At 40.0% G+C, this 27,767-nt stretch overlaps 1 protein-coding gene across 3 annotated transcripts in view; it reads left to right on the top strand.

Annotated features, from left to right (window-relative positions):
* Positions 1-27,767, top strand: part of DOCK8 (dedicator of cytokinesis 8) — a 312,720-nt gene that overhangs the window by 146,413 nt on the left and 138,540 nt on the right. For all 3 annotated transcript variants that reach the window (XM_021001788.2, XM_021001787.2, XM_021001790.2), the window contains 7 exons: positions 5,731-5,797; positions 6,793-6,942; positions 9,353-9,433; positions 11,144-11,303; positions 12,809-12,945; positions 14,361-14,454; positions 17,129-17,294. In XM_021001788.2, coding sequence (XP_020857447.1) covers positions 5,731-5,797; positions 6,793-6,942; positions 9,353-9,433; positions 11,144-11,303; positions 12,809-12,945; positions 14,361-14,454; positions 17,129-17,294 — 855 coding nt within the window. The remainder of the gene's footprint in view (positions 1-5,730; positions 5,798-6,792; positions 6,943-9,352; positions 9,434-11,143; positions 11,304-12,808; positions 12,946-14,360; positions 14,455-17,128; positions 17,295-27,767) is intronic.

The raw sequence follows: 27,767 nt of genomic DNA, 5'->3' as shown, positions 1-27,767 counted from the left end.
TCCTCCAAACAATGTTCTACAGATGAGTTCCCAACCTGCATCTTTGGAGAGAGTTTCCATGTGGGGAATTTCTCCTACCATGAAATTGCAGGTCTGAAACCTATCTACTTCCTCCAGCACAAACACACACATACACACACACACACACACACACACACACACACACACACACACACACTGACATTTATACAGTATTTTAAGACTGGCAAAACATTTTACATAAAGTATGTAATCTGACCTTTTAACAGGAGGTAAGCGCTCCGGGCATTATTATCATCATTTTATAGATGAAGAAACTGAGATTACAATGGATTAAGTGATTTGCCCAGGTTCGTACAATTAGTAAGCAGCTGAGCTAGCATATAAACCCAGGTCTTTATCCACTAAACCACAGGGCCTCAACCTTCTGGCTTCGTTTATAGATTTATGGACAAATTCTCAAAAGGTTCTATGAGCTCCAAGTTTGGGTCTGTCTGTTGTTTGTTTTAATATAATACGATGAATGGCTGCTTAAAATGTAATCCTATGTGCAGTAAAGACTCCGCTGATAGCAATTCCCATGTAGTAAGGACTCAGACCACGGCCATTTTCACACTTTTACAGAACATGGCCCCAAACTCTTAGAGAGCTCTTGAACTTGGTGTTGGCCATCTGTAGGAGTGATATGTGTGCGGTATGTATATGTATATATGTGTGTGTATGTATACATACATATATATATGTACATGTATATATATAGGTATACATGTGTGTGTGTGGGGGGGGAATATGATGCAGAGAGTACTGGAAGTCAGATCCTCCTTTCAATTCACAGCCCTGCTCTTAACCAACTGTGTGAGTGTGGACTAGTCATTTAACCAATTTCAGCTTGAAAACCCTAATCCCTAATAAAAGGAGATCACTTTACCTGTACTGCCTACCTTGCCAGGTTATAGTGAGGACCAAATAAGGTAATGTACGTAAATGTACTTTGTGAACTATAAAGCATTATGCCAAGATAAGGTATTATTATTGTGAGACCCCTAGGCACCCTTCTCCCCACCCCCCATATACAAATACTCCAATTCCACAGATAGTAGAAACCACCTATAAAATTGTGGGGTTTGAGGGGATGTATACAAGAATCTTCATCACATCCTATAGCAGTGAGGAGCCTAAAATCTGGTTTTATAATAACTGACATTTACAAATGATATATGAAGAAGGAACCCCTATGACCTTCAGAGAGCTGGCCCAAAACAGAGTGTTGGAGGATTCTTGAAGCTAGAAGAGCTTACGTGCTGCACTCTTAAGGCGTCCTCTCTATTGCCAAATACATCCCACGTGGTCACTCTGTTCAACATTCTCCAACTCTCCAGTCACTTTAGTTAGGCCTTCCCTGTGGGCCCCATCCAAATGGACAGATGGTCAGCTGTGCTCACGGATATGAAAACACGAGCCTGTCGAGAAAGAGAGACAGGGCCATAACTAAAGTGAGGTCTCTTTGGCTTTTCCCCCAGACAAATTTAGAGGGTGCTGACAGCACTTAGATTTCCCTCAGTAGTGTAGACACAATTGAGTATAGAACCTCACTGGTTGTGTTGCTCAGTCGTGTTCAACTCTTTGTGACCCCACTTGGGTTCTTTTTGGCAATGATACTGAAGCGGTTTGCCATTCCTTCTCCAGCTCATTTTACAGATAAGGAAACTAAGGCAAACCGGATTAAGTAGCTTGACCAGCGGTCATAGAGCTAGCAAATGTCCGAGGCCAGGTTTGAACTCAGGAAAAAGATCTTCCTGATTCCAAGCCCAGCGTCCTATCCACTGTGCCAGCTAGCTGCCCCAGTAAGCACACATAACATTCCTGTTATATGCCTGTGCTAAACTGTGCTAAACACCAAGGAAACAGAAAAAGTAAAAACACTCCCCGCTCTCAAGGAGCTTATATTCTAATGGAGGAACCTGCCATATGCACAAATAGATACATACAAGATACAGGCCCAGGAGAAGGAAGGTAACCTTAGAGCAGGCCTGCACAACCTGCCGCCCACCGAAGGATTTCCTCTACATAGAAAGGATGTTTTCCTCTACATTTTTTCACAGGCCACCAGACCGCAGGTTGTGCAGGCCTGCCTTCAACAGAGAGGCAGTATAGGAGACAGGAGAACTGAGAATGGCCTGCATAAGAGTGAGTTTGAGTATTGAAGAAAGCCTGTGAATCTAAGAGGCAGAGGTGATAGCAATTTATAAGTGTGGTTTATAGGCACTTTCTTATGGTACTTAAGAAAGAAAACTTCAGTAGCAGCCAGATTATGTTTGCCGAATATATTTGATATACAGAAGTATTTTAAAAGCTTGAGTTTACTAGTCCACAGAAGAAGAAAATTCTGTCAACCAAGACATAATTCATATCAAATTGTTTTAAAGACTAAAATATTGGGGCAGCTAGATGGTACAGTGATTAGAGCTCTGACCTTGGAGTCAGGAGGACCTGAATTCAAATCCAGCCTCAGACACTTGACACTTACTAGCTGTGTGACCCTGAGCAAGTCACTTAATCCAGAGTGCCTCAGCAAAAAAGGTTAACAAAAAAAAAAGACTAAAATATTTAGACAAAGTACAAAAGCTTTTTAACTTCAGTGTTTCTCTATTGCATGTCCTCACCAAGATGCACACTTTCATACTGGCATTGCCTATGCATAATTCTACAGATGATAACTCCCTGCATGTTAGGGAATATTAAAAAGCTGGGCAAAAAAGATATTAAGAATGCTGGTGTTTTTACTTGCTTAAATTTTTCCCTTTGTTTCCTATAAGCCTACTCAACATCCAGTCATGATATGGTAAGACTCTAGGTAACCTTATATTGGAAAAAAAATTTGAGCAACAAGGAAAGGATTGGATTCAAATACAAATTAATATATTTTCTGTGAAGTGGGCAGAAGGTATCTTGTAGTCTAGATTCAAAGGAGAAAAGTCCTATAATTTAAAATGTGGTAATACCAGATACAAAGAAAGTACCAGGTATGCATTTTCTCTACTTTATAGAGTTTCTTGAAAAGTAAGTAATGCTGATAATTAGACAATGTGAAAAGCGAAATATATCATAATAAAATTTAGATTCACAGGCCCACAAGAACATGAATAAAAGCTGAGGTCAGATTTGAACTCAAGAAGATGAGTCTTCCTGATTCCAAGGCCAAGGTCTCAAGAAGCTTACATTCTAATGGAGGAACACCTCCCTCACACACACACACACACACACACACACACACACACACACACATACTTCCCATACCCACCCACCCTCTCATCCCCCCCTACTCCACCCCTCCACCCCAGCCACCGTGTACACAAATACATTATAAGGAATTACAAGGAATAGCTGGAAGGTCTATCCCTGGAGGAAACTTGTAGTAATGTCCTCTTACCACTTGATGTAATCTTATACATGGAGCACCATAAGCACTAGAAAACTTCCTTCAGATTCAAGGCATTCTGTAGATCACAATCATAGATCTTGAGACCCCACTGATGTGTTATTTTATCAAGTGCCTACTTTGTGCCAGAAGAGAATTGGGAAGAACTCTGGTGTTGTCAAGGTTGTACCTGTCACTTACATGGTGACATTATCACTATCCAAAACACTAGGGGGTTTTTTATGCCCAAGACCTTAGGGAGTTCCAGGCCAGCCCTGTGCACTAGTCTTCCCAGGGACACATTACCACACAGAGAAAGGCACAGACACACAGAGGGTAGGAAGCACCCAGGAATAATGGCTTCGAGGCTCTTCTCAGACAATGCATTTCTTATGGGTATACCAAAATCATACAAGACTTCCAGAGCCACTCTAAGATCACCCTAAAGAGATCTCACTTGATTTACTGTACTATTTCTTTCCAAATAAATGAGCTTTGCAGCAGCAGTAAAATATTCCAACATCACAAATCGGGACTTCTTTTATATTGTTATATACATATGCATATACACATACCTATACATACATGTATGTACATATGCATGTGTGCTGCTTAAACCCTAACCCCAGGTTAGCAATTCCATTTGCAGATGGAACTTGGAACTAAAAAGAGCCATCTATGTACTCCGTGTGTTCTGGCCTGAGAACATATGACTATGTTCTCATATCCTAAGAATATGCCTTTCTGGACCTCTGCTGTTACAGGCAGGACTTTAAGAGCTCCCAGAGCAGAGTAGTGGCAGCTGGTCAGGGGTACGCCTTCATCACGGTGACCAGAAAGCTTCTCCATGCATTAGCAGTGCCTGCTTTCTGAAACATTCTTTTCTTTCTGTTTAATCCTACTCCATCAAACGGATTGCTATAGAGAGTACCATCCCAGCTATAGAGCAAAGACAGATTGCTGATATTTAATTAATGCATGCATACCTCATTTACAGAGCACAGAAACATAGATTTAAAGCTAGAGGAGACTTTGGAGATCATTTAATCCAAAGCCCACATTCTATGGATGAAGAAAATGAGATCCAGAGAGGTTGTAACTTGGCCAATTTCATACAAGTAGTACAATGGCAGTGCTATGATTCTGACCAGCTAGGTGGTGAGTCTGGGCCTAGAGGCAGGAAGACCTGAGTTCATTAGCCTCAGACTACTAGTAGTGTGACCTTGAGCAAACCATTTAACCTCTGCCTGCCTCAATTTCCTCATCTGTAAAATGGGATAATACTAATAGCATCTGCCTCTCAGAGCTGTTATGAGGATCAAATGAGATAATTGTTAGTACAGCACCTGCCCTACTATAAGTGCTATATAAATGTTAGCTATTAGTATTAATCCTAGGGGGCAGCTAAATGGCCCAATGGATAAAGCACTGGGCCTGGAGTCAGGAAGACCTGAGTCCAAATTTGGCCGTGTGACCCTGGACAAGTCACTTAACCCTGTTTGCCTCAGTTTCCTCATCTGTAAAATGAACTGGAGAAGGAAATGGCAAACCACTCCAGTATCGTTGCCAAGAAAACCCAAATGGGGTCACAAAGAGTCAGATATGACTGAAACGACTGAACAATCACAAAATTATTAATCCAGGTCCTCTGACTTTAAATCCAGCATTCCTTGCACTGTGCTGGCTCTCACCATCTCAATTGTCTTTGTTTTGTGGTATGTGGTGGGCTCTGTAACGGCAGGGATTATGTGCTATCTAAACTTTGTATGTCCTCCTGTGCCTAGCAGTGTGCTTAATACTTTTTAAAATTTGGATTATACTGAAAGACCGATACAAAAATGACTCAGCATTTTCCCCACACATTTCTCTGTTGAAACATGGCCATCCCACAGAAAAGATGAAAAAGCACCTTGCACCAATTTTTCAGTAAAGAGGTGAGGGACTATGGGTACAGAACATTATATACACTATGAGATACAATCATGACGTCAGCTATACATAACTGCTTTTCTTTCTTACACAGAAAGGCTCATTTGTAGTTGAAAGGCATGTCTGGAAATGACTGTAAAATAATAACAAAAGGCATCAGTAACTTATCTTTCAAAAAGAAAAGGTAGCCAGTAGGAATCCTATGAGTTGGTACAGCACCCATGACTTCAAGAAGTTAGGGCTATGCTCCAGACCTCCCTCAAAAATCCATTATAAGGTTCCCACTTATGAGGTTAAAACTACCTTTGTGTATTTCCAACCTCTTATGTGTTTTGATACTACTGCATCTCAAGATTGCCTAAGAGACTCTTAACATTTTGAGCCTCCCTGTCTTTTTCTAACAGGTTTGAGATAGAAATAGAACCTTTATTTGCCAGCATTGCCCTCTATGATGTGAAAGAACGGAAAAAGGTAAGGATGACAGGATGAAAGGGCAAAATGCTCTTTATCCATGGAGCAAATATATCTTTTATTTATTCTCTGAGTCTGGTTTTCCAATCAACCTGTTCTGTTCATCAAAACACCATGTACATTCAGATGGTTAAGTAGCTCTGGAGAGACCTACCCCAATTGCCCTATTAGTTTCTGACGGGGCAAATCGGGAACCCTCTTCAATTTCTGTTTGCTTTACGCAATCCGTAAGTACAAAGCCTTCCTGAGAGGTAGGGCTCTACATGCCTGCCAGCCCTTGGGTCCTGCAAACAGACAAAAGCTATTTGAATTCCTTTGTGACCACTAAGAACGTGGAAATAATTTTTATCTCCATTTGGAGGCTGTCCTTCTGGACGTGCTGCGGGATGGCCTCAGTATGTGGTAACACAGATATTACCCGTTAAAGGTCTAGGTTGGCCACAGGGTAAATGGAATACTATGTCCAAAGCTTCATTAAAAGAACTTCCTGTCCAAAGATTTCTCCATGAGCATTTTAGCTTGTAGTTCTTTAACTTTTAAGGGGGAAATGGAGGCTGGGGAGGAGGTGTGCACAAATAATGTCAGTGTAGTAAACACCAGTCAAGTTTTTGCTTTTCCTTGTCCACAAGCACCCTTCAGTTCAAGCACTGGGCATCTCTTGGATGAAGATCGATAATTATACTTGATAAGACCGTGGAGGTTTTGGCATGAGAACATCCAGAAGCAACAACGTGCTTCTAGAAATCAACCCACATCTTGTTTTAAACTAGAGTTTCGAGGAACATGCTGCAAATGGCTCCCCAGTGTTTCTGGGGTGTGATGCAAAGCATGAATCAGATTTTCCCCACAGTCACTCCTCATAAAACACCACCTGGGCTCTTGTTTGGGTTTCAAGCTGTCTTGTGTCTTCTGAGATGTTTGTGACTCATTGGTTCCATGAAATAATAGCAAATAATCACTTTGGATGGTTTAACTTTTTTGCTGCTATTACATAGATTTCAGAAAATTTCCACTGTGACCTGAATTCTGACCAATTCAAAGGATTCTTACGGGCTCACACACCCTCTGTTGACCCCTCTAGTCAAGCCAGAGCTGCCATATTCTCAGTTACCTACCCATCTTCGGATATCTACCTTGTCATTAAGGTATGTAGGACCAGAAGAACTGTCATTTTCTGTCCTGATATTTTGCTTGTATTGGTTGGGGAAAGGGGTTGGGAATATGTCTACCTGTCTTTGGTGAGAACCACTAACACTCCTCATTTTTGTTATTTTCCAAGTCAAGCTGCATAGTCATCTAAAAATTTTAATCTATTCCTTGCTGAAGTAGCTAGCTGACACTTTCTAGATCTGTCATCTTGAGGTTTCTCCAGAATATATTACCTTGTCCTGGAAAACTCACTAGATTTTGTAGGTAGTTTTAGGTTTTCATACATACTTGCAACAGAATAAGCCCATGTTATAATTTCTACATCTTCACAATTCCAAGAGTAGGCTTTGATCTATAAAACCCTACCTGAACCCCTTCTCCCCCTCAAAAAGATCCTGAAACCTTTGAGTTCTAAAACCCTCCATGAAAATTCCAATCCTCTTCTATCCTTAAGTGTTCTTTTACTCACATCTTAGAGGCTGTGACCATCTGCAATCAGGCCTGAAATGTGAATGTAAGAACCAAGGGATGTGGTCTGCAGACCAAAACAAAACAAAACAAAAACAAAGAACCCAAAACAAAACAATATTTAAAAGTAAGAAAATATCATCAGTCACTGCATTATTTTTTTCTACGCAAGATCATATTAACTTGCCTAATTTTCTCCCCGTAGGCAGCTAGGTGACACATAGATAGGACACTAAGCCTGGAGTCTGAAAGACCTGGGTTCAAATGTGACTCAGACACTTCCTATTTGTGTGACCCTAGGCAATTTGCTTAACTGCTATTTGCCTCACTTTCCCCCATCTGTAAAATGGAGATATGATAATAATAGCACCTGCCTCCCAGGGTAGTTGCAAGGATCAAATGAGAGCACATCTGTAAAACACTTATCAGAGTGCTTGGCACATAGTAGGAGCTTGAGTTGATAGAATTTAAATAGATGATCCAGAAGCTTTGCTGTTGTAGAGACACAGCTCAAGAGCTGACCTTTTGCTGAGATTATAAGGGGATGACTTGCTTGAAGGGAACTCTTTTAAGGTTGCAGAAAGTGTAAGATTCCATTATAGTGAGCTCCATGTCCTTCATGGGTCTCTTCATCTTTCTTAACCTCAGTTCCTTCATCTGTAAAACAGGGATAATAACACCTACCCTACAAGTGCTTTATAAACTGCAAGGTATTATAGAATCATGAACTATTTTCACTCTTGCTGAGATTCACAGAGCCATAAGTTTGGAGGCAGAAGGGGTCTTCACTGTATTTATTCCAACCCCTTCATCTTACAGATGAGGACGCAAAGCTCAGACAGGTTGTGACTTGCTAAAAGTCATGCAGCTAGGTTAGTGATGGAGCTGGGAGAATAACACAAGTCTTCTGACTCTGAGTCTGGAGGGCTCTCCACTCCGTGACGGAGTCTGCCAAATGCTGGAACTCACACATCATTTACTGTTTGTTGATCATTAAATAAGTCCTTTCCCAGTGTGAAGTCAACAGAGGCCATATTAGACATTGGTAGTTAAAGAGCTTCCAACAAATTAAATAACAAAGTGATCACTTTGGGGGGTGGGAGATTATTTAATTTTATCTCATTTTGATAGAATCATCAATTCTTATTTTTAAACCCCTCACAAATACCTTTCATATTGAACTGTCTAGCACATTATTTTTCAAGATTTTTGCAGTCTGAGGAAACAAAAGCCAAAGGGAGTAAATGAACTTTCTCTCTGCCTTCTATTAGACTCAAGACTTTTTCAGCATGTTTGTTTCAGGGGTTTTCATTTTTTTTTATTTTAAAAATTTATTTATTTACTTTTAGTTTCCAACATTTGCTTCCATAAAATTTTGAGTTCTAGATTTTTTCCCCCTCCTCCTCTCCCCCCTCCCCAAGACAGGGTGTAATCTGATATAGGTTTTACATATACATTCATATTAAAGGATTTGAATTTTTTTAAATTCAACTTAGTTCAATTTTAAAAATTAAATTCAAAAAAATTTTTTTAAGTTATTTCCAAGTGAGTTTGTCATATCCAGCTTGACAAATCCTCTTGTCCTCGTCAGCCTTGAACTGGATCAGAATGATGTCAGATTCCCCAGTATAACACCACTGACTTTCCAGCATTCACCTAATTATTTCAGATCAGAAGCTATGCTATCCCCTTGCTCGCAGATTTCCTTCCCAAGGCCCATTTAAATCAATAATAGTCACCCTAATAGGGGCTATAAGAGAGACAGTTACAGATAATTTATTATCTTCATTTAGTCATCTTGCACATGGTTTAGTCCCTGAGCTTTCTTTAAGAGTGAGCACGTCTCCTTTTTTTTAATTGTAGGGATCATAAAGCAAATTAGTTTTGAGCGTCCTATATGTCTCATGTGCTTTGTTTTAATATGACTTTTGTTGGTAGATTGAAAAAGTTCTCCAGCAGGGAGAGATTGGCGACTGTGCAGAGCCCTACATGGTTATCAAAGAAAGTGATGGCGGGAAGGTATGCTATTTTGAGTACCATTAAATGTAAATTTCTTAGAATGGATGGATATTATGAGATTAATTCTGTAAAGCAGCTAATGGGAAATAGTTTTAATGTGTCTCAAGATAAAGCTTAACCAGTAGCATTTAAATAAAGGGAGAAGAAGCTCAATTTCTTTAGCCTTGACTATAAATGTAAAGGAGGGAAAATGCAATTCACACTTGATTTTCCCAAAGTAGAAAATATTCATCTAAATCAAATAAGCTCTTTGAACATATTGGCTATTTTTCATTGGGTTTTTTTTATTCCTATTGCCAAGTAGTGTATGGTTTGACCATAGCTGGCACTTAATGAACTCCTTGGTGGATCCATTTTGGGTAATGAAAAAAATATGAATAGTCTGGTTAGGGCAGAACCATTGCCTTGCTCCTAGCAAAATTTCCTACTGCCCAGTGGCTTTGCTGCATGGTTAGTGTGGTGACCACAAAAGTGACAAGAGACCCCACCATAATGAACAGAACCACAGTTCCACAGTCCTTCTCTTGACAACATGGGACAATTTCAGAGCGTGTGTGGAAATTACGAATCAAGAGTAGGTCAAATGCATTAGCACACAAAGCCTAAAATAACTGTAAAGGATGGACCAACACCACAAATATCAGAACTCCTTTTATGTCATTATTTAAACACCAACTACATATTTTCTGCAGTAAACATGAAAACAGTTAACTGTTTTTGAACAGGATTTACTTATTCAGCATGTTGCAACAGACGTATTATTGAATGATAATTATTAAGCACATCAAACCAACATCCAATGATGTTCATTAAGTCAGCAGTGTGTTTATTTTGAAAATTCCTGTTTTTCATCCTACGTGGGGAAAGAGCCCCTTGGAAACTGTTAGCACTTTAACTGGGATGGTTGTATTAGGCATCTATTAGGTAACATCCAGAGGAAAGTTTTGAAAAACTACTGACTTGAGGGCTTTGTAATTAGCTGCATGAATTGTTTAAGGTGTTGCCATTGCTGACCACCAAAGTGACTGCCTCTATGGATAAATTATAGGAGCATAGATTTAGAGTTAGAAGGGATGTTAGACGCCATCTAGTCCAAGTCCCCTCATTTAGCAGAAGAGGAAACTAAAGCGCAGAGACCTGCTTGTTGCCTGGTTCAGGGTTACCCAGTTACTAAGTATATGAGGTAGAATTTGGACCCAAGTCTATCTGACTCTGGCGCAGCTAGGTGGTGCAGTGGATAGAGCATTGGCCCTGGAGTTCAAATGTAGCCTCAGATACATACTAGCTATGTGACCCTGGGCAAGTCATTTAATCCTGTTTGCCTCAGTTTCCTCATCTGTAAAATGAGCTAGAGAAGGAAATGGCAAACCACTCCAGTATCTTTGTCAAGGAAACCCCAAATGGAGTCAAAAACAGTTGGACATTACTTAAATGACTCAACGAAAACAACTATCTGAGACTCTTAAGTTCAATGCCCTATCCACTACAGATTGCTGCCTCTCACCTACCTTTGTAAAAAACTGTCTCCATCTTTGTTTCTTCATCTCCCCTACGTTCCCAGACTCCATTGGGATATTAATTTTATTTCTGCATTAGTGTCATGCAGTAGTCTAGTCTGGAGTTTGCAGGTATCATTACTTCTGTGACACATAAAAATGCCGCGGCATTGATGCTGCCTTGTTTCTGATTACATGGTCTTTTCTTCTTTAGAGTAAAGAGAAGATTGAAAAGTTGAAAATTCAAGCTGAGTCCTTCTGCCAGCGCTTGGGAAAATACCGGATGCCCTTTGCCTGGGCTCCCATAAGTTTATCAAGTTTCTTTTATGTTTCCACCCTTGATAGAGAGATAGCTGATATGGAAACCATGCTTGGTAAGGATTTCAAGTATGATGAAAAGTCTCATGTTTCCATTATAAGTGGTACCATCAATGAAACACCTGTAAGGTGAACTCAGGTAGGGTAGGAGCACTGAAAGGAAGGGGACCTGGAGAAAAGGAACCAAAATGGACAAAGTTAATTGCTGCATTACATACCCTTCTCAGAGTCAGATCCAAGAAATAACTTAGAAGACTATATGTCATTAGTGTTTGTGAGGTTGAAATAAATATATTGAATTTTTATAGTGACTTTTTCATTTAGGTTATGTTCTTCCTAAAGGTTTATTAAATTTAAAACTACACACTTACTAGCTGTTTGACCCTGGGTGAGTCATTTAACCCTGATTGCCTCCAAAAAAACCCTTCAAAATTATAGTTTATAATCACCCTCAAAGCAAAGTTCTGAAAATTAAGAGTATAAAATAAACCCATATATTCTATGAAACAAAAGAAAGTTCAGTAGACATTCCTATGGATAATTAGACATAGGTTAAGGAAGGTCTATCCATCAGAGAAAGCAGTAAAATGTAAAACTCTATCACCATATCCCAATTAGGAGCCCCTTAAAAATAAATGTATCTTTTGTCTGGATGACTTGGAAAAAGTGGATTTGTTGTAAGAATATTCAACAATAGTCTTGTGTAGTTTGTCCCATCTCTCCCCTCTTTGTCCTATTACCTCACCATCAGTCTCTGGATTATTAATCTCTCAAGCAGGATGAGTAAGGAATCCTTCAGGAGAATAATTAAACTAAGAATCATACCTCAGTTACTTGTAATGATTCTCCTCACTCTCATAGTTTCCATGAAAAGTTATCATTTTTCATTTATCAATCAACCTAAACTTCACATTCTTCTTTCTTTTTTCTCTCATTTTATTGCCTTTGTCTTATTCATTTTTTTATTTCATTTTATCGATGTCTTTTGGGGCTTTTTTTTTTGCGCCATAGTCACATCCCAGTATACCCCTCATTAAACCTTGCCTTGTAGCAAAGAAATATACATCAGTAAGCTAACCAACAAACCAGCCACATCTAAGGGCTTATGCAACATTCTGTTCCCATCATCCCCTTCTTTCTTCTACCTTTCATTCATTCTTTTTTCTTTTCATCCATTCTTTCTTCCTTCTTTCTCTTTTGTCATTCTTTCCTATCTTCCTTTTTTTCCCCTTTCTTTTCTTTCTTTGAGCATAGTTATCAATCTGTTCTCCTGTAATATATTTAATTAATTAATAAGGTTACCTTTTTTGGATCTTGACATACATTCTACCATATTTGAACATCAATTTTTATGCAACTCAGTGTAGTTTGATTTGTAAATGCAAATAGAACTGACAGGAGAATTACTATAAGAAATAAAATCCTTTCTTAGAGAAAAATCCACCTTCAGTGGCAATTCCAGAATACAGGCAGCTGGATTAATAGGTCTTACTAAAATATTTTGGTCACTGAAATGACAAAAAAAAAATGAAAATTAAAATGATCATTATTTCCATTGTAGGGAAAAATTCTACGGGGGAGAGGAGAACACTGTCCCAATCTAGAAGACTTTCTGAGAAAAGCTTAAGCTTAGAAGACAGTTATACTGGCTCCAACTTCAAAGCTACCACGATGACCATAAACAGTTTTTTCAAACAGGTACTTTGTAACATTTCATTTACTTTGGGATTTCTAAAGCATGAAGGCAGTTGCCACCACGCTGGTATCTGTGCTAAAAACCAAACCAAACCAAACCAAAAACTACTGGGGCAGCTAGGTGGAACAGTGGATAGAGCACCGGCCCTGGAGCAAGGAGACCTTGAGTTCAAATCCAGCCTCAGACACATAACATTTACTAGCTGAATGACCCTGGGCAGGTCACTTAACCTCAATTGCCTCACCAAAAAAAAAAGACCTAGGAAAAAAGAATTTCACCTTTCACATGAATGAGAAAACAAGTATGTTCTTATAATGCTCATAGATTAGAGTTAGAAGAGACCTTAGAAGACCATCTATTCCCATTGAACTGAGTTCCATTAATTGAGGGGATTAATATTGTCAGTAAACAATAGTCCTTCACAAAGCACTACTCTTACTCATTTTGTCATCTAGGTAATATCAATATTGAGAGTTTTCTAGAAAAGCATAGTGCTTACCAAGAAGCTAACATTTTTAAAGTCACAAAGAAGACAAATATGATTTGGTTTTGTTTATGAGATAATTGCTACATACCAGTTAGTATTTATGAAGGACAGGGGTGGCTAGGTGATGCAGTGGACAGAGTGCCAGGTCTGGAGTCCGGAAAAGTCATCTTCCTGAATTAAAATCTGGCCTCAGAAACTTACTAGCTGTGTGGCCCTGGGCAAGTCACTTAACACTCTCTGCTTCAGTTTCCTCATCTGTAAAATGAGTTGGAGAAGGAAATGGCAAACCACTCCAGTATCTTTGCCAAGGAAACCCTAAATGGGGTCTCGAAGAGTCAGACAACTGAAATGACCAACATCTGTAAAATAAGAAGATTGGATGAAATGGCCTCTACGGTCAATTCCAACTATCCTATGATGTGGGAATGTTTAGTCTGGAGAATAGAAGATTGAAGTAAGGCAGGCTAGCTGATAGCTTCTTCAAATATTTGAAGGACTCTCAGGTAGAAGAGAAAACAGACTAATTCTATGATGACCCAGGGGGAGAACTAGCAGTAATAGGTAAAAATATAGGAAAACAGATTGTGGCTTAATGTAAAAACAAGCCTTCTAATAGAATTATCCAACAATTAGATGGACCATATCAGGATGTATTGAGTCCTTTGCCAACGATGTTATTCGAGGAGAGTCTGGATAACCACTTATCAAGGATGGCATAGAAGGGAGCTTGGGTGCAAGGCTGGACTAAATGACCCTTAAGGTTCTTTCTAACTCTAAGTGCTATCTATGAGCCCATGGCTTCTAAAAGGCATTTCTGAAACATACTCAAGGATTAAAAAGATGTTCAGATTTTGACCCAACCCAAAGAGTTGAATGTTAGCATATGCCTTCTGTTACACTAATACACTAATAATGACTTTTCCCTGTCAGGAAGGAGACCGTCTTAGTGATGAAGATTTACTCAAATTTTTAGCTGATTACAAAAGATCTTCATCCTTACAGAGAAGAGTGAAGTCAATACCAGGTATGGGTAGTATGTCTTTGCTCCTTGCAGCATCACCAGCACTACTGATTGGTGAATATAATCATTTGAACCATATGTGAATTCATATTATTAACAATTTATCATGTATCTCATGAATGAACTTATTATATTGCTATATTTTATTAAGCAAGCTATGGATCTTGGACTTGTGGAAAGAAGATAATTAAACTAAAAATAAATTTAAAATTAAAAATCCATTGCTACTCTACTTCTTTAGAATGGCCCTTTTGCATGATTACATGAATGCTATGCTTCTAAAAATATGCAAAAAAAAAAAGCTAGTAAAGCAACTGGTTACCACTAACTCTCATATACTGGGCAAATTATTTAACCACCTTGAATCTGAGTTTCCTCATCTTTGAAATGGGTGTTCTATTTGGCATTGTAGCTCAGGTTAGAGAAAGGGTCCAGGTTTGAAGATCCACAGAAAATTGGTACTTGGGAAGCTGGCATGTAAGTGTGAGCTTTATTACTATGCACCACAGCAAGCAGTCAAAAATGAAAGTCATACACACACACATATATACACATACACACACCCACATACACACCTTACATAGCAACATGGACAGACAGAGTCATCCATATAGGGCCAGGGTCCCTTATGTGAGAAAGATGTGTTCAGTGACAAGGTCTCAATGGGAGCATATGCTGAGAGTGGAATCTAATAAAGGAAGTCTTAAACCTTAAAGGTTGGCTTGGTTGGGAGAGGCAATTAGCACCAGATATGGGAGGGCCATTCTTAATCAAATCCAGATGTCATTGGAGAAATTCCCCAGAGTCAGCTAGACTCAGGTCTAAGCAGGACCAAAAATTGGGTGAGTTGATGACCAGGGATTCCACGAGTTGGCACAGGGCTGCTGCATTCAGCTGGGAGCCTCATCTAATCAGAAGCTGAGGTTGTTTCCATGTTTACACAGAGGAGCAAGGTGGCTCAGTGGATAAAGAGTTGGGTCAGGAGTCAGGAAGACTCATATTCCTGAGTTCAAATATGGCTTCAGACACTTACTAGCTGGGTAAGTCACTTAACCCTGTTTGCCTCAGTTTCCTCATCTATAAAATGACCTGGAGAAGGAAATGGCAAACCACTCCAGTATCTTTATCAACAAAAATGAGGTCATGAAGAGATGGACACAACTGAAAAACAACTGAACAATAACATGTTTATACAGGATCAGAATAAGTCTGGGCAGTGGAAAAATACAGGCTGTCTGTTATTGCTTACATGTTTATGTTCCTTAGGCACCTTTAGTCTAAGTGACTCCATATCGGAGTCCTAGCACTTAGAACTACAACACCAAACACTATACTTAAAAAATCACAGCTACCACAATGGAGAGTGTGACCTGCTCAGCTTATTTCACAGAATTGTTGTGAAGAGGTCAGCAAATGTTCTTTGTCAATTATGTATCCCTATACCAAAAAGTAAATTACTGTTAGTTTTTGTTAATAATAATAATATTGAGATCAAAAAAGGCTGCCATAGCAGCTTCTGAATCCCGAAGACAGAGATTAAATAATAATAAAAACCAGGAGCTGAAAGGCTGTAGAGTCACCATTTGGATTTCTGCTTTCTAAATAACTTATTAATTTCCTTAGTTTGCCACATTGGGCAGAAACAAAATTTCTAGAAAGGTAAATAAACTGTATTTAGTGGAAAGAGTACTGGGATTTGGAGACAGAGGACCAGAGCTCAAATACTAGCTCTTATACTTACCAGCTATGTGACATTGGACAAATTCTCTAAGCCTGGATTTCCTCCTCATAAAAAAGGAGGGGTTAGGATAGGTGATCACTAAGACCCCTCCCAATTCAAAATCCAGAGTCCTAAAATGTTCATTGGCAAAACAGCAACTTTAACAAAAACAAAACAAACAAAGCAAAACAACGTTTTTACGTCAAGAAAGGTGACCAACCAGCTTTGAAGCTTTTCCTAGAACAGCCGAACAGAACTAGAAATCCATCTCCGCCCCCTCCCCGTCCCCCTCCCCAGTCTTCCTCAGGCCTCCTTGTTCACAACTAACCTTCCTCCACCCACGTTTGTAACTATGTTACTCAGCTCCCTATTGAGCAGCAGCATGGTCTAGTAGAGTGTCAAGACGGGAGTCAGGAAAATCTGGGTTCAAATGCTACCACTAATATTCAATTTATAGAAGTGTCCAAGGCTCAGTTTTCAAGTTATAAAATGGGGGTGTTGATAATATTAGTAGTACCTCTTTTATAGGATTCCTGTGCAAGCTGTGAGCTGACATATATAATGTGCTTTAGAAACTTTGCAGCCCTATATACTTGCTAATCATTATAACAGTGTTGTCATCATGGGCAATTAGGTAGCACAGTGGATACGAGTTTTGGGCCTAGAGTCAAGAAGACTCATCTTCCTGACTTCAAATCTGGCCTAGACATTTACTAGTTATGTGATGCAGGGCAAGTCACTTAACCCTTTTTGCCTCAGTTTCCATATCTGTAAAATGAGCTGGAGAAGGAAATAGCAAACCACTCCAGTATCTTTGCCAAGAAAACCCCAAATGGGGTCACGAACAATCGAATATGACTAAACGACAACATTGTCATTATATGACTAATTTAGTTTGTTTCCAATTGTCTCTGCATTTTATTTCAAAAAATTGTTTTTTCTTTTTTTTTGCTGAAGGTTTACTTAGGCTAGAAATCTCTCCAGCCCCAGAGGTACTAAACTGCTGTTGTCTGACTCCTGAGCTGTTACCTGTGAAACCATTTCCTGAAAATCGGACCCGCCCACATAAAGAGATCCTGGAATTCCCAATTAAAGAAGTGTATGTCCCTCATACTGTCTACAGGTAAGATCAATAAGAGTTCTTTTTAAGACCAGCAAAGCTCCTGTGTAGACAACTGGAGATGGGGCTTTGGATTTTTCATAATTCATAGACACTGGAAATTTTTAATGGAAACTTCATTGGTCCTCCAACCATCATTCTGCTTAAGCAAATGGATCCCTCTCTAGTACCTTTGCTTAGACAAATTTTAGATGCTCTAAGAGGAATAAAGACCTCTGTTGTTGTTGTTGTTGTTGTTGTTGTTGTTACTGTTGTTGGGGTTAGGAGGTAGGTTTGGAAGTTTTCTTCACAGTCCAAGGTGTCTAGTAGGATCACTGTATTTAGAGACATAAGACCCTGAGTTCAAATCCTCATTCTCTAACTCACAGCACCTAGCACTCTCTCTTCTGCACAGTAGGACCTTAGTATGTATGTGTGTGGGTGTGGGTGTGGGTGTGGGTGTGTGATTGGTGAACTGAATCAAACCTCCTCATTTTGCTGCTGAAAAAGCTAAGACCCTGAGAGATTAAATAAATTTATGGACCATTTTTGTTGTTGTGCAGTTGTCTGAGTTGTATGACCCCATTTAGGGGTTTCTTGGCAAAGATACCGGAATGGTTTGCCTTTCTTTTTCCAGTTCACTTTACAGATGAGGAACTGAGGCAAACAGGGTTAAATGACTTGCCCAGGGTCACACAGTTGGTAAGGATCATAGATTTACAGAGTTAGAAGGGACCTCGGAGGCTGTCTCGTCTAAGTTCTCCAGGATCTTGAAAGTTAAGAGCAATAGAACCTGCCTTTCACACAAGAGAACTATTCTCTGTCTTTCTGGGATTGGTTCTTAGCAGCATCATTCCTCACTTAAGGTGTTACTCACTCTCTGAATCCACTGGACAAGTGAACTCTCTGGCCAGAGTCTTTATCCCTTACGGAACATTTAAATAAATTCTGAAGGAACAGAATATTCATGTCCTCCACTCCCTAGAATGGCTTGAAGGAAAGTAGTTATTTCCATAAGGCCACAGATCTAGAGCTGGAAGGGAGCCTTCCAACCACTTATTTTTCAGATGAGGAAACTGAGGCCAAGAGAGGTTGCCAATCCATAGTCAAGCAGGTATTATCTCAAAGGTAGGTTTTGAACCCAGGACCTTTGACTACAAGTTCAATTATCTTTCTACTGTATCATACAGTAAATACTGGCTCCACACTTCTGACTGAAGCTAAGGTTGTATCTTTTGGCAAAATCTCCTCCTATACTTTACCCCACACTTGTGGCATTGGAATAGATGTGCACAGAATGCATTTTGTGGTTCTCCAATTTGCCTGCGCATTTCATTACCCACAGAAGGTGTTTATTGCTCCATCTACTCCTTTGCAATGAACATTATCCCTTAATTATATCACAGTCATTCTCAGAGTACATTAGTGAGAACCGAATGATCCCCAAATGTAGGGGTGCCAAGGAGGACAAGTCTGAACAGAGCACTTTTTGCTGACTTGGTAATGTAGAGTCAAGAGCTGCAGATACCAGGTGAGTGCACTGTGTTCTCCAAGAATACCAGAGCTCTACGAACCCCAAGGTTTGTGTATTTGGGAAAAGTAGCAAAGCAAGCTAAAACTTGGGATTTTGATATCTGACACAAATTCAATAGGGATGTGAGGTTCAGGTTGTCTCCATGGTAGAACAGGTAGCCTGTCCCCCAGAATGCTTGGCTTGAGCCCCCATACCCATGTATCCTAAGGAAGAAAGGAGCCAGTAAGTAGGGTATATGGTGGTCCCAGCAGATGGACACCACAGTGTAGGACTATTGAAGATGCTGAGAGAGTGGATGGGAAGTGTGACCTTTAAATGGAAGCTTCCTTTAGTGCTCAAGGGCAGAGCCCTGGTCACCCTACCCTAGTGGGGTGGCTCTGACAGCAGTCTTCTCTTTGGTTTGACTGTATTCCCTTCTCCCAGATCCAAGTCTCTGATATTATCTGGAGGAAAGAAAACTGTAATGGACTAGATTCTTTTCATTAATTTTTTAGTCATATCAACTGACATTTATATGGAACTTTAAGGTTATAAAAATGCTTTAAGTATGTTATTTCATTTGGTTCTCCCAACTGTCTCATGGGGTAGATACAATGGGGTATTCTCATCCTGATTTTACAGATTTGGAAGCTAGGTTTGAGAAGCTAGTGACATATAGGCACACACAGGAAGGGTCAGATGAAATTTGAACCCAAGTAAGTTCAACCCTCTTTCCAGGATTGAAAAAGGACCAGAGGAAGGTCTACAATGGTAGGCCCTCTATGGAAGATTTGTGAAAAGACATGGAAGAGAATCCCACAAAAAGGAGAAGTTGTGGATAGATTGTCATCCACATTTATGGCAGTCAACTAGCATTTATTAAGCACCTGCTATATACCAGGTACTGTGCCAGTGACTAAGGGTACAAAGAAAGACAGGCAAAAGACAAGCTCACAGTCTAATGAGGAAGACCATATGCAAACAGCTATGTACAAACAAGGTATGGATGGGATAAATTGGGAGTAGTCTCAAAAAGACCCAGCTTTGGGAATTCAAATCTGGCCTCAGATACTCACTAGCTGTGTGACCCTGGGCAAGTCACAGTTTGCCTCAGTTTCTTCATCTGTAAACTGAGCTGGAGAAGGAAACAGCAAACCAGTTCAGTATCTTTGCCAAGAAAACCTCAGATAGGGCCAGGAAGAGTCCTATGTGATCGAAACAATTCAACAACGATAAAAGTCTCAGAGAGAAGGCACTATGATTAAGAAGGACTGAGGAAGGCTTCTTGCAGAAGGTAGAACTTGTGCCAGGACTTGAAAAAAAGCCAGGGAAACCAGGAGATGGACATGGGGAGGGAGAGTAGAATATTCCAGCCGGTGAAAATGTTCCAAGTCGGGAGATGGAATGTCCTGGGTTTTTTGTTATTGTTTTTTTTTTCTTTGGTGAGGCAATCGGGGTTAAATGACTTGCCCAGAGCTAGTAAGTGTCAAGTGTCTGAGGCCAGATTTGAACTCAGGTCTTCCTGACTCCAAGGCTGGAGCTGTATCCACTAAGCCACCTAGCTGCCCCAAGTGTCTTGTTTAAGGAACAGTAAGGAAGCCAATTTTACTAGATCAAAGAGGATGTGGAGGGGAATAAGATATAAGAAGACTGGGAGGGTGGGAAGGAATGAAGTTATGAAGGAATTTAAAAGCAGAAGATTTTCTATTTGATAATGGAAGCAATATGGAGCCATTGGAGTTGATTGAAAAGAGAGTGATATGGTGAGGACTGTACTTTAGGAAGATCAATTTGACAGTTGAGTCAAGGATGAACTGGAGTGGGAAGAGATGAGTCAAGCACAGCAATCATCAGATCTTTGCAGTAGTGCAGATGTGAGGCAATGAGGGTATGCGCCATGGTTGTAGCAGTAGCAGAGGAGGGAAGGAGGCATATATAAGAGATGCTGAGGGTAGAAATGGCAGGACTTGGCAATTGATTGCATATTAGTTTGAGGTCTAAGAGAGTGAAGGGTTGAGGATGCACCTAGATTGTGAGTCTGGATGACTTGGAATGATATTGGTACCATTGATAGTAAAAGGGAAGTCAGGAAGAGAAGAGGGTTTTGGGGAGAGCATAATTAGTTCAATTTTGGATGTGTTGAACTTAAGATATTTAGGAGATATTCAGTTCAAGATGTTTAATAGGCAGTGGGAAATATAAGATTAGAGATCAGAGAGAAGTTAGGGCTGGACAAAAATTTGAGAATTATTAGCATAGAGATGATAGTTGAATCCCTGGAAGCTAATGAAATCACAAAGTGAAATAGTATACAGGAAGAAAATGGCCCAGAGCAGAGCCCTGGGGCCATCAATGTGCTGGTAAATGTTAAACAACTGCTGTGGAGGGTTAAGAGGAATGTGCCCATGACACACTTTAAAGTTCAATCACCCTTATTAACATTTTCTCCATTCATTTAAGTCTAAACAATCAACAAAACAATAAACCAAGCTCTGATTTGTAGCATTTCCAAAATATAAACACTCATACCGAAAATTTAATAATTGGCTCCAGCTTGTTCAGACTGGCTTCGGCATACCCTGTCATGATAAATCTGCAATTAAAAGAAACTGAGACACAAAAGAGTCTGAGCATAATCTATTTATTGGTAAGGCTACCGATTATCAATAATAAAGGTCAATGATCCCTCAGTGATCAAATAATCTCCCAGTCAGAGCAGCCTTTTATACTGTCTGGTTTTAGTTCATTACATTTCAGTTGTGTCTGACTCTTCATGACCCCATTTGGGATTTTCTTGGCAAAGATAACTGGAGTGGTTTGCCATTTCCTTCTCCAGCTCATTTGACAGGTGAGGAAACTGAAGCAAACGACGTTAAATGACTTACCTAGGGTCACACAGCTAGTAAATGTCCAAAGCCAGATTTGAACTTGGGAAGATGAGTCTTCCCAAGTCCAAAGCCAGATTTGAACTTGGGAAGATGAGTCTTCCCAACTCCAGACCCAGGGCTGCCCCACCTAGTTGCCCCGAAGTTCAAAGTGCTGCTTCTCCCTAGAATATTTGCTTTTATACAGAGGTCAAAGACCCTGTTTGATTGAATCCAAAGGAATTGAGCTCTGTGGAACTTCCATCATCATCACACAAATATAGTTCAGCAACCCTCCCAATGCCTTGAATTTAGTCCCACCATCTGTCTTCTCCATAAATTCAACCCTGGATACCAGTGTATCCTCCTTTGAACAAATATATGAAAACCTAATATATGAAAACCCAGATGAACAAAATACCTATATTAAATTCTTTGTTTTAGAAAATAATTATTTATTTTATAGAGTCCACCACAGAATTCCTGAAAAGGGCCTGGCCCTTCTGTATTTAACTAAGCTCACAAAAAATATTAATAGAATTTGTTACACAGGGACACATGCATACGTATACATGTGCTGACAAAGTCAAATAGGCATTTAAATCCCCTGTTTCTGGTGTAGCGGACCCTTCACGAGTCTTTAATAAACTGCAGAGCTTCCTTGTTGAAGGGCTGCTAGGGGGTCATCTTGACGATAGCTAATGCATCTGTTACTGAGCTTAGATGATCTTCATTAGTTACCCTTCTGGAGTTCTATAACTAAAGGTATTTAGAATCTGACTCTCCTGGAATTTGAGAGAATTTGAGCATCAGTGGCACAGTCTCTTGGCTAGGTAGCTATCCTTGAGCAGACTGGATCTGGGTAAAATTGCCAAGTAGGCAAAGTTTGCTCCCCTCTCTTTTCCCCCCTATCTTCCACCCTCAGCAAGACTTGTTCCTTATCTCTCTGGCCCATTCTCTCTCCTACCCTAATCCATTTCCCACCCATTCTGGTACCCTGACCTCTATCTAAACCTGCTCTCACCAACAGGAAAGGGTCTGCTATGAAAATCATTTAAACCTCCCCCTGACTTTTAAGTCAATGTGTTCCTTTTCCCAGGGTTATTTGAATTTTTTGAGTCTTAACCAGGATTTTAGAATGACAGATTTGTTTCCTCTCTCGGCTGGCTCCCCTGTCTTCCCTGTCTTCCCCATTAAATACATTCCTTGCCCTCATGAAGATATTTGGGTAGCCACGGGGAACGTTTCAGAACACCACCAGCTTGGAAAGTAATGTGTATTCCAGATGAGGCAGCTAGGTCCTGAGGCCAGGAACTCTAATTACAAATGTGTCCTCCTCCTTGCCTCCCTCCCAACTGCTGGCTATAGGGTGGGACAATAGGCTGAATTGGAGAGCTCTAGGCTTCATCCTTTTTTAGGTTGGGGCTGGGGAGTGAGGAGAGCATGGGCACCTCACTCCAAAGAATTTGTTAATCAAATAAGCATTTATTAAGCACCAGTGATACAAAAACAAAAGTAAAACCCTTTCTGTGCTCAAGGAGAACACTTCTGTTGTACTTATGTTGTTATATACAAAGAATTTATGAGAGGAAAGATATAGGGAAGGGGGAAATCAGTTAAAGGGGAATCACCTTGTAGAAGGTACTTGAACTAAGCATTGAAGGAATTAGGGATTCTGAAAAATGAAGATGAGAAAAGAATGCATTCCAAGCATTAGAGACAGTCAGTGAAAGACTGGTAATGGAATGTCAAGTATGAGGAACCCTAAAAAGGCTGATTTGGCCACACCATGGTATGCACAAAGTCTTGGGGGATGGGGGGTAGAATAGAGGAATCCCTAAAACAAAGGCTTGAAAGCAGGAAGGAGTAAAGAGAAAAGCACTACAAACTCAGAGAGGAAATTCTGTTAGACCCAGAAGAGTATCAAAACCTGAGGATGGTGTGTCTTAAGTAACTCTGGTTGTTTCTTTCCATAGGTTTAGGTAACATACTTATTCTCTCAAGAGCCCATTGTTCAAAGCACGCCTTGGCTCCTTTCCCATTTGGAAGTTTCATTTTATATGCAGGGCACTAAAAGTGGTAATGAAGACTCCAGCTGCTTTACTTTAGCGAGAGAACAGGAGCCTCTGTCATTTGTAGGCAGCCCCAGTGTACCCTTCAAAGGTGATTTATCCTTCTGCTGATGGGAGTGTGCATGGAGATCACAGGAGCTAATATTATAATGAGGTTGCAAAGCAGGTCGCCATCCCTTTAACTGGTGATTACGTTAGTGAAAGCCACATAAAATGCATTTTCATCTCTCGTCCAAAGCCCATGGAGCCTCTGAGGTCTTGTTTATCTAATTATCAAACTCACTTGCAGAGGACTGGGCTTGCTGGGAACAAGCATATCAGCTGAAACATGACTTCTTTGATGGATAATTAGCTGCTTCCACGCCTCCTACTCAGCCAATGTTCTTGGACTCTCAGTCTCTATTCTTCAAGCTGGCCCAGTATCTGGCCTGATAGCAAAGGATCTCCCCAGGCTGTGGCTGTATCCCAGCAACCACAGTGTGACCCGTGCCCTGAAGAGGTAGGCAGGATATGAATATTAGACTGGATTGCTCTGGGAATTACTCTGTATGAGCAATGACAGCTCAGTAGACATGTTGACTGAGAAATGAAAATATACCCGCAGACCCTGTGGTAGACATAAACTGTTGGAGAAGAATCAGTATGGGAAAATTCAAAGTAATTATGTCTTATGAAAATTTACTCTGTACAAGGCTTCTCCAGAATTAACTAGCCTAGGGATTTGGGTCATTGTACTAAGTCTCAGTTTTGGTTTTGTGTACATAGTGAGTTGTCCCCAGATGTAGAACCAACTTAGGGTCTGTCAACTTGGTTTGTTTTTTTTTTAAATATTTCGATAATTGAATTTCTTTTTTCAAAATTTTCCTATTTATTTTTTAGCAATAATTGATCTCTAGGGTCAGGATTGACTCAAGTCAGTCAGCAGTCATTTGTTAAGTACTTACTATGTGCCATGCACTGTGCCACTGGAGATGTCAAGAAAGGTCAAAACAGTTCCTTCCCTGAAGGCCAGGATCTCACGTTCTCATAAGGCAGGCAATGTGTAGATAACTAGATAAATATAAGATTTATGCACAGTAGACAGAAAATAATTTTCAAGGAGAAGGTACTCATAGCTTGGGAAAATTGGGAAAGGTCTCCTGAGTTTTTCCTCAGCTACTAATGCAGACACTGCCACCATCTACTGATGTCGTAGAGATACGTTAGGATGCCAATGGAAACTTCAAATCCTCTGGTCCTCTGAAAGTCAGCTAAGGTCTCTCTCTAGGAAGGATTGGTGGAAGATGGGGCTGAGGAGCTTTCCTCCCCACTGAACCCCCAAGTAATTCCTTCTCAGGAACTTGAGTGACCACTTTCACGACCAGACTACTAGACACTCAGATCTTTGATTTTAAATGAGCTCACTGGTTTTATACAAGCCCCCTAGGTATGACCAAGCCTCTTAACCAATCTGAATAGACTCCCTGTCCCACCTAGTTGAAATTTCATTCATTCATTGGTTGAGTCAACCGAGCTACTCAGGTCTTATTCATGTTTATTGTATACAGAAGGGGATATGTACTAGAGATGTTATGAAAGTAGAAATGAGAAAATCTGGCTATAGATTGGATAGGGGCGGTGAGGGAGAATGAGTAGTTGAAGATGACACCAAGGTTGTAAGCCTGGGTGAGTGGCAAGATTGTGGTGCCCTCAACAGCCATAGGGAATATTTGATGAGGGAGAAAATTTGAGGGAAAGATAATGAGTTTTGTTTTGGACATGTCGAGGTACCTATGGGACATTCCATTCAAGATATACAAAAGGCAGTTTGTACTGTGGGATTATAGTTCAGGAGAGAGGCCAAGATTGGAGAGGTAGAGCTAGGAGATATGTAGATCTGCCTAGAGATGACAATTAAATTTGCGGGAACTGATCAGATCACCAAGTTAGCATACAGCAAGTGTTCTTGACTTTTTTTTGTATTATGAATCCCTTTGGCAGTCTGGTGAAGCCTATCTCAGAATAATATTTTTAAATGTGTAAAATACATTGAATTAGAAAGGAAATCAGTTGGATTTAGATATAATTATAAAAAAAAATGTTTTTGTTTGTTTTTTGGTCAGGCAGTTGGGGTTAAATGACTTGCCCAGGGTCACACAGCTAGTAAGTATCAAATGTTTGAGGCTGGATTTGAACTCAGGTCCTCCTGACTCCAGAGCTGATGCTCTACCCACTGCGCCACCTAGCTGCCCCTAAAAATATTTTTAAGACAACTTCACTGACCCCAAGATAAGAACCTTTGGTATACAGAGAATGAAAAAAGAAGAAGGCGCAGGACAGGGCATATCTAGGGTCAGAGGTATCTGAGGGCACAGCTATTAAGTGACTTACTTGGTATATGAACCCAGGTCTTCCTAACTCCAAATCTGGTACTCTCTCCATTTTACCCCTCTGCCTCTGGTCAAATGAAAACATTTTTTGAAGCTCCATTTCCTTGAGGTTTAGATGAGCTAATGCATATAAAATGCTTTAGAAACTTTAAAGCACTTAATAAAATGCCGACTATTTTTTCCTATAGAATGCAATTGCTTTCTGTGTACAAAGTGCGCAGTGACATGTGTGACTTAAAATCGGAAAGCTAAATCATGGTAGTGTGCCAGTATAACACTTAGCTTATTTCTTACACAAGTATAATTCTCACCACATGTTATGCTGGAAGGTGCTATACTATATATAACACCATGTGTAAATGTGTAAAATGGTAAATAGTATGCCTTAATTCCACTTAATACTTCTACTCTGTATTTCTGTGCTGTGGGTGATTACTTTCAAACATATCAAGCAGATTAAAAGAGCCAGCAAAGAAGACTAAGCAGCAGTCAGGTAGATAGAAGAAGAAGAACTAGAGGAGAGTAGTGCCATACAAACCTAGGGAGGAGAGAGTATCTGTATCAACATTTTGAAATGATACAGAGAGGTCAAGAAAGATGAGGATTGAGGAAAGAGATCACTGGTAACTTTGGAGAGAGCTGTTTCTGCAGAATGATTGGTCATGAAATTAACAATGTCTTAAGTATTTATGGTGCCTAGAAGACAACCAATTATGGCATTTTTGCTTAATTATTTTTCTTCGTTAACAAGGAAAGGTTTGATTCAGAAAGAGAGAGGGAGGTCTAGAAATAACTGCAATGTAGAGACAGATGGAATCAATAAATTTTTTTTTGAGGATGACCAAAATGTTATGATCCATACTGTAAACATTGGGTTTTATTTTTAAAAAGTAAATATTTTATTGATACTTTCTTACATCACTGCCTTTTCTAATTTTATAACAAGTTTATTCAATGTAAATCAATTGCTATAGCAGGATCATAAAAGTCTAAAAAGTGCCTTAGTTGGAAAATACTTGACTAACTTGCTAGGTGACAAAATATGGCAGTCAAAAAGAAAACTGTGGGGCAGCAAGGTTGCACAGTGGATAGAGCTCCGAGGGAGTCAGGAGGACTGAGTTCAAATCCGGCCTCAGACACTTACTAGCTATGTGACCCTGGGAAAGTCACTTAACCCTGATTGCCTCACCAAAAAGTAGGCGGGGGGCCAAGAAGAATGGTAGAAGAGCAACATCGCCTTGTAAAACAACTGAAAATAGAGGAGGGAAAAATCAGTTTAAAGAATCCATGGGGGAACAGGGAGAGGAATGTTTAGAGAGAGACCCAGTTGAACAAAGTAATCCCAAGAGCATTTAGGGATGAAACCGGAAGGATAACAAACAGAGGAAAGATGAAACAGATCTGCAAAGATTTTATAACAAATTCTTTTCAGTATCAAGAGCAATGGAGCCACTATATCTGGACTCTAATATCACAGTTCTAAATATGCATAAAGAGGCTATGGAAATGGCAATGAAGTAAACAAATACAGGAAAATCAACTAGAATAGACCTTTCATATACAGAGGAGGGCTGTGCTGGAGGCAACATGGTTTTGAGACCATTAAGAAATCAATTCTCGGGGCAGCTAGGTGGCACAGTGGATAGAGCACCGGCCCTGGATTCAGGAGGACCAGAGTT

Source organism: Phascolarctos cinereus, unplaced genomic scaffold (genome assembly GCF_003287225.1).
Source record: "Phascolarctos cinereus isolate Bilbo 61053 unplaced genomic scaffold, phaCin_HiC Scaffold_4;HRSCAF=312, whole genome shotgun sequence".
Classification (NCBI taxonomy): domain Eukaryota; kingdom Metazoa; phylum Chordata; class Mammalia; order Diprotodontia; family Phascolarctidae; genus Phascolarctos; species Phascolarctos cinereus.
Note: the sequence above shows the minus strand (reverse complement) of the source record. Positions and strands in the feature narration are given on the sequence as shown.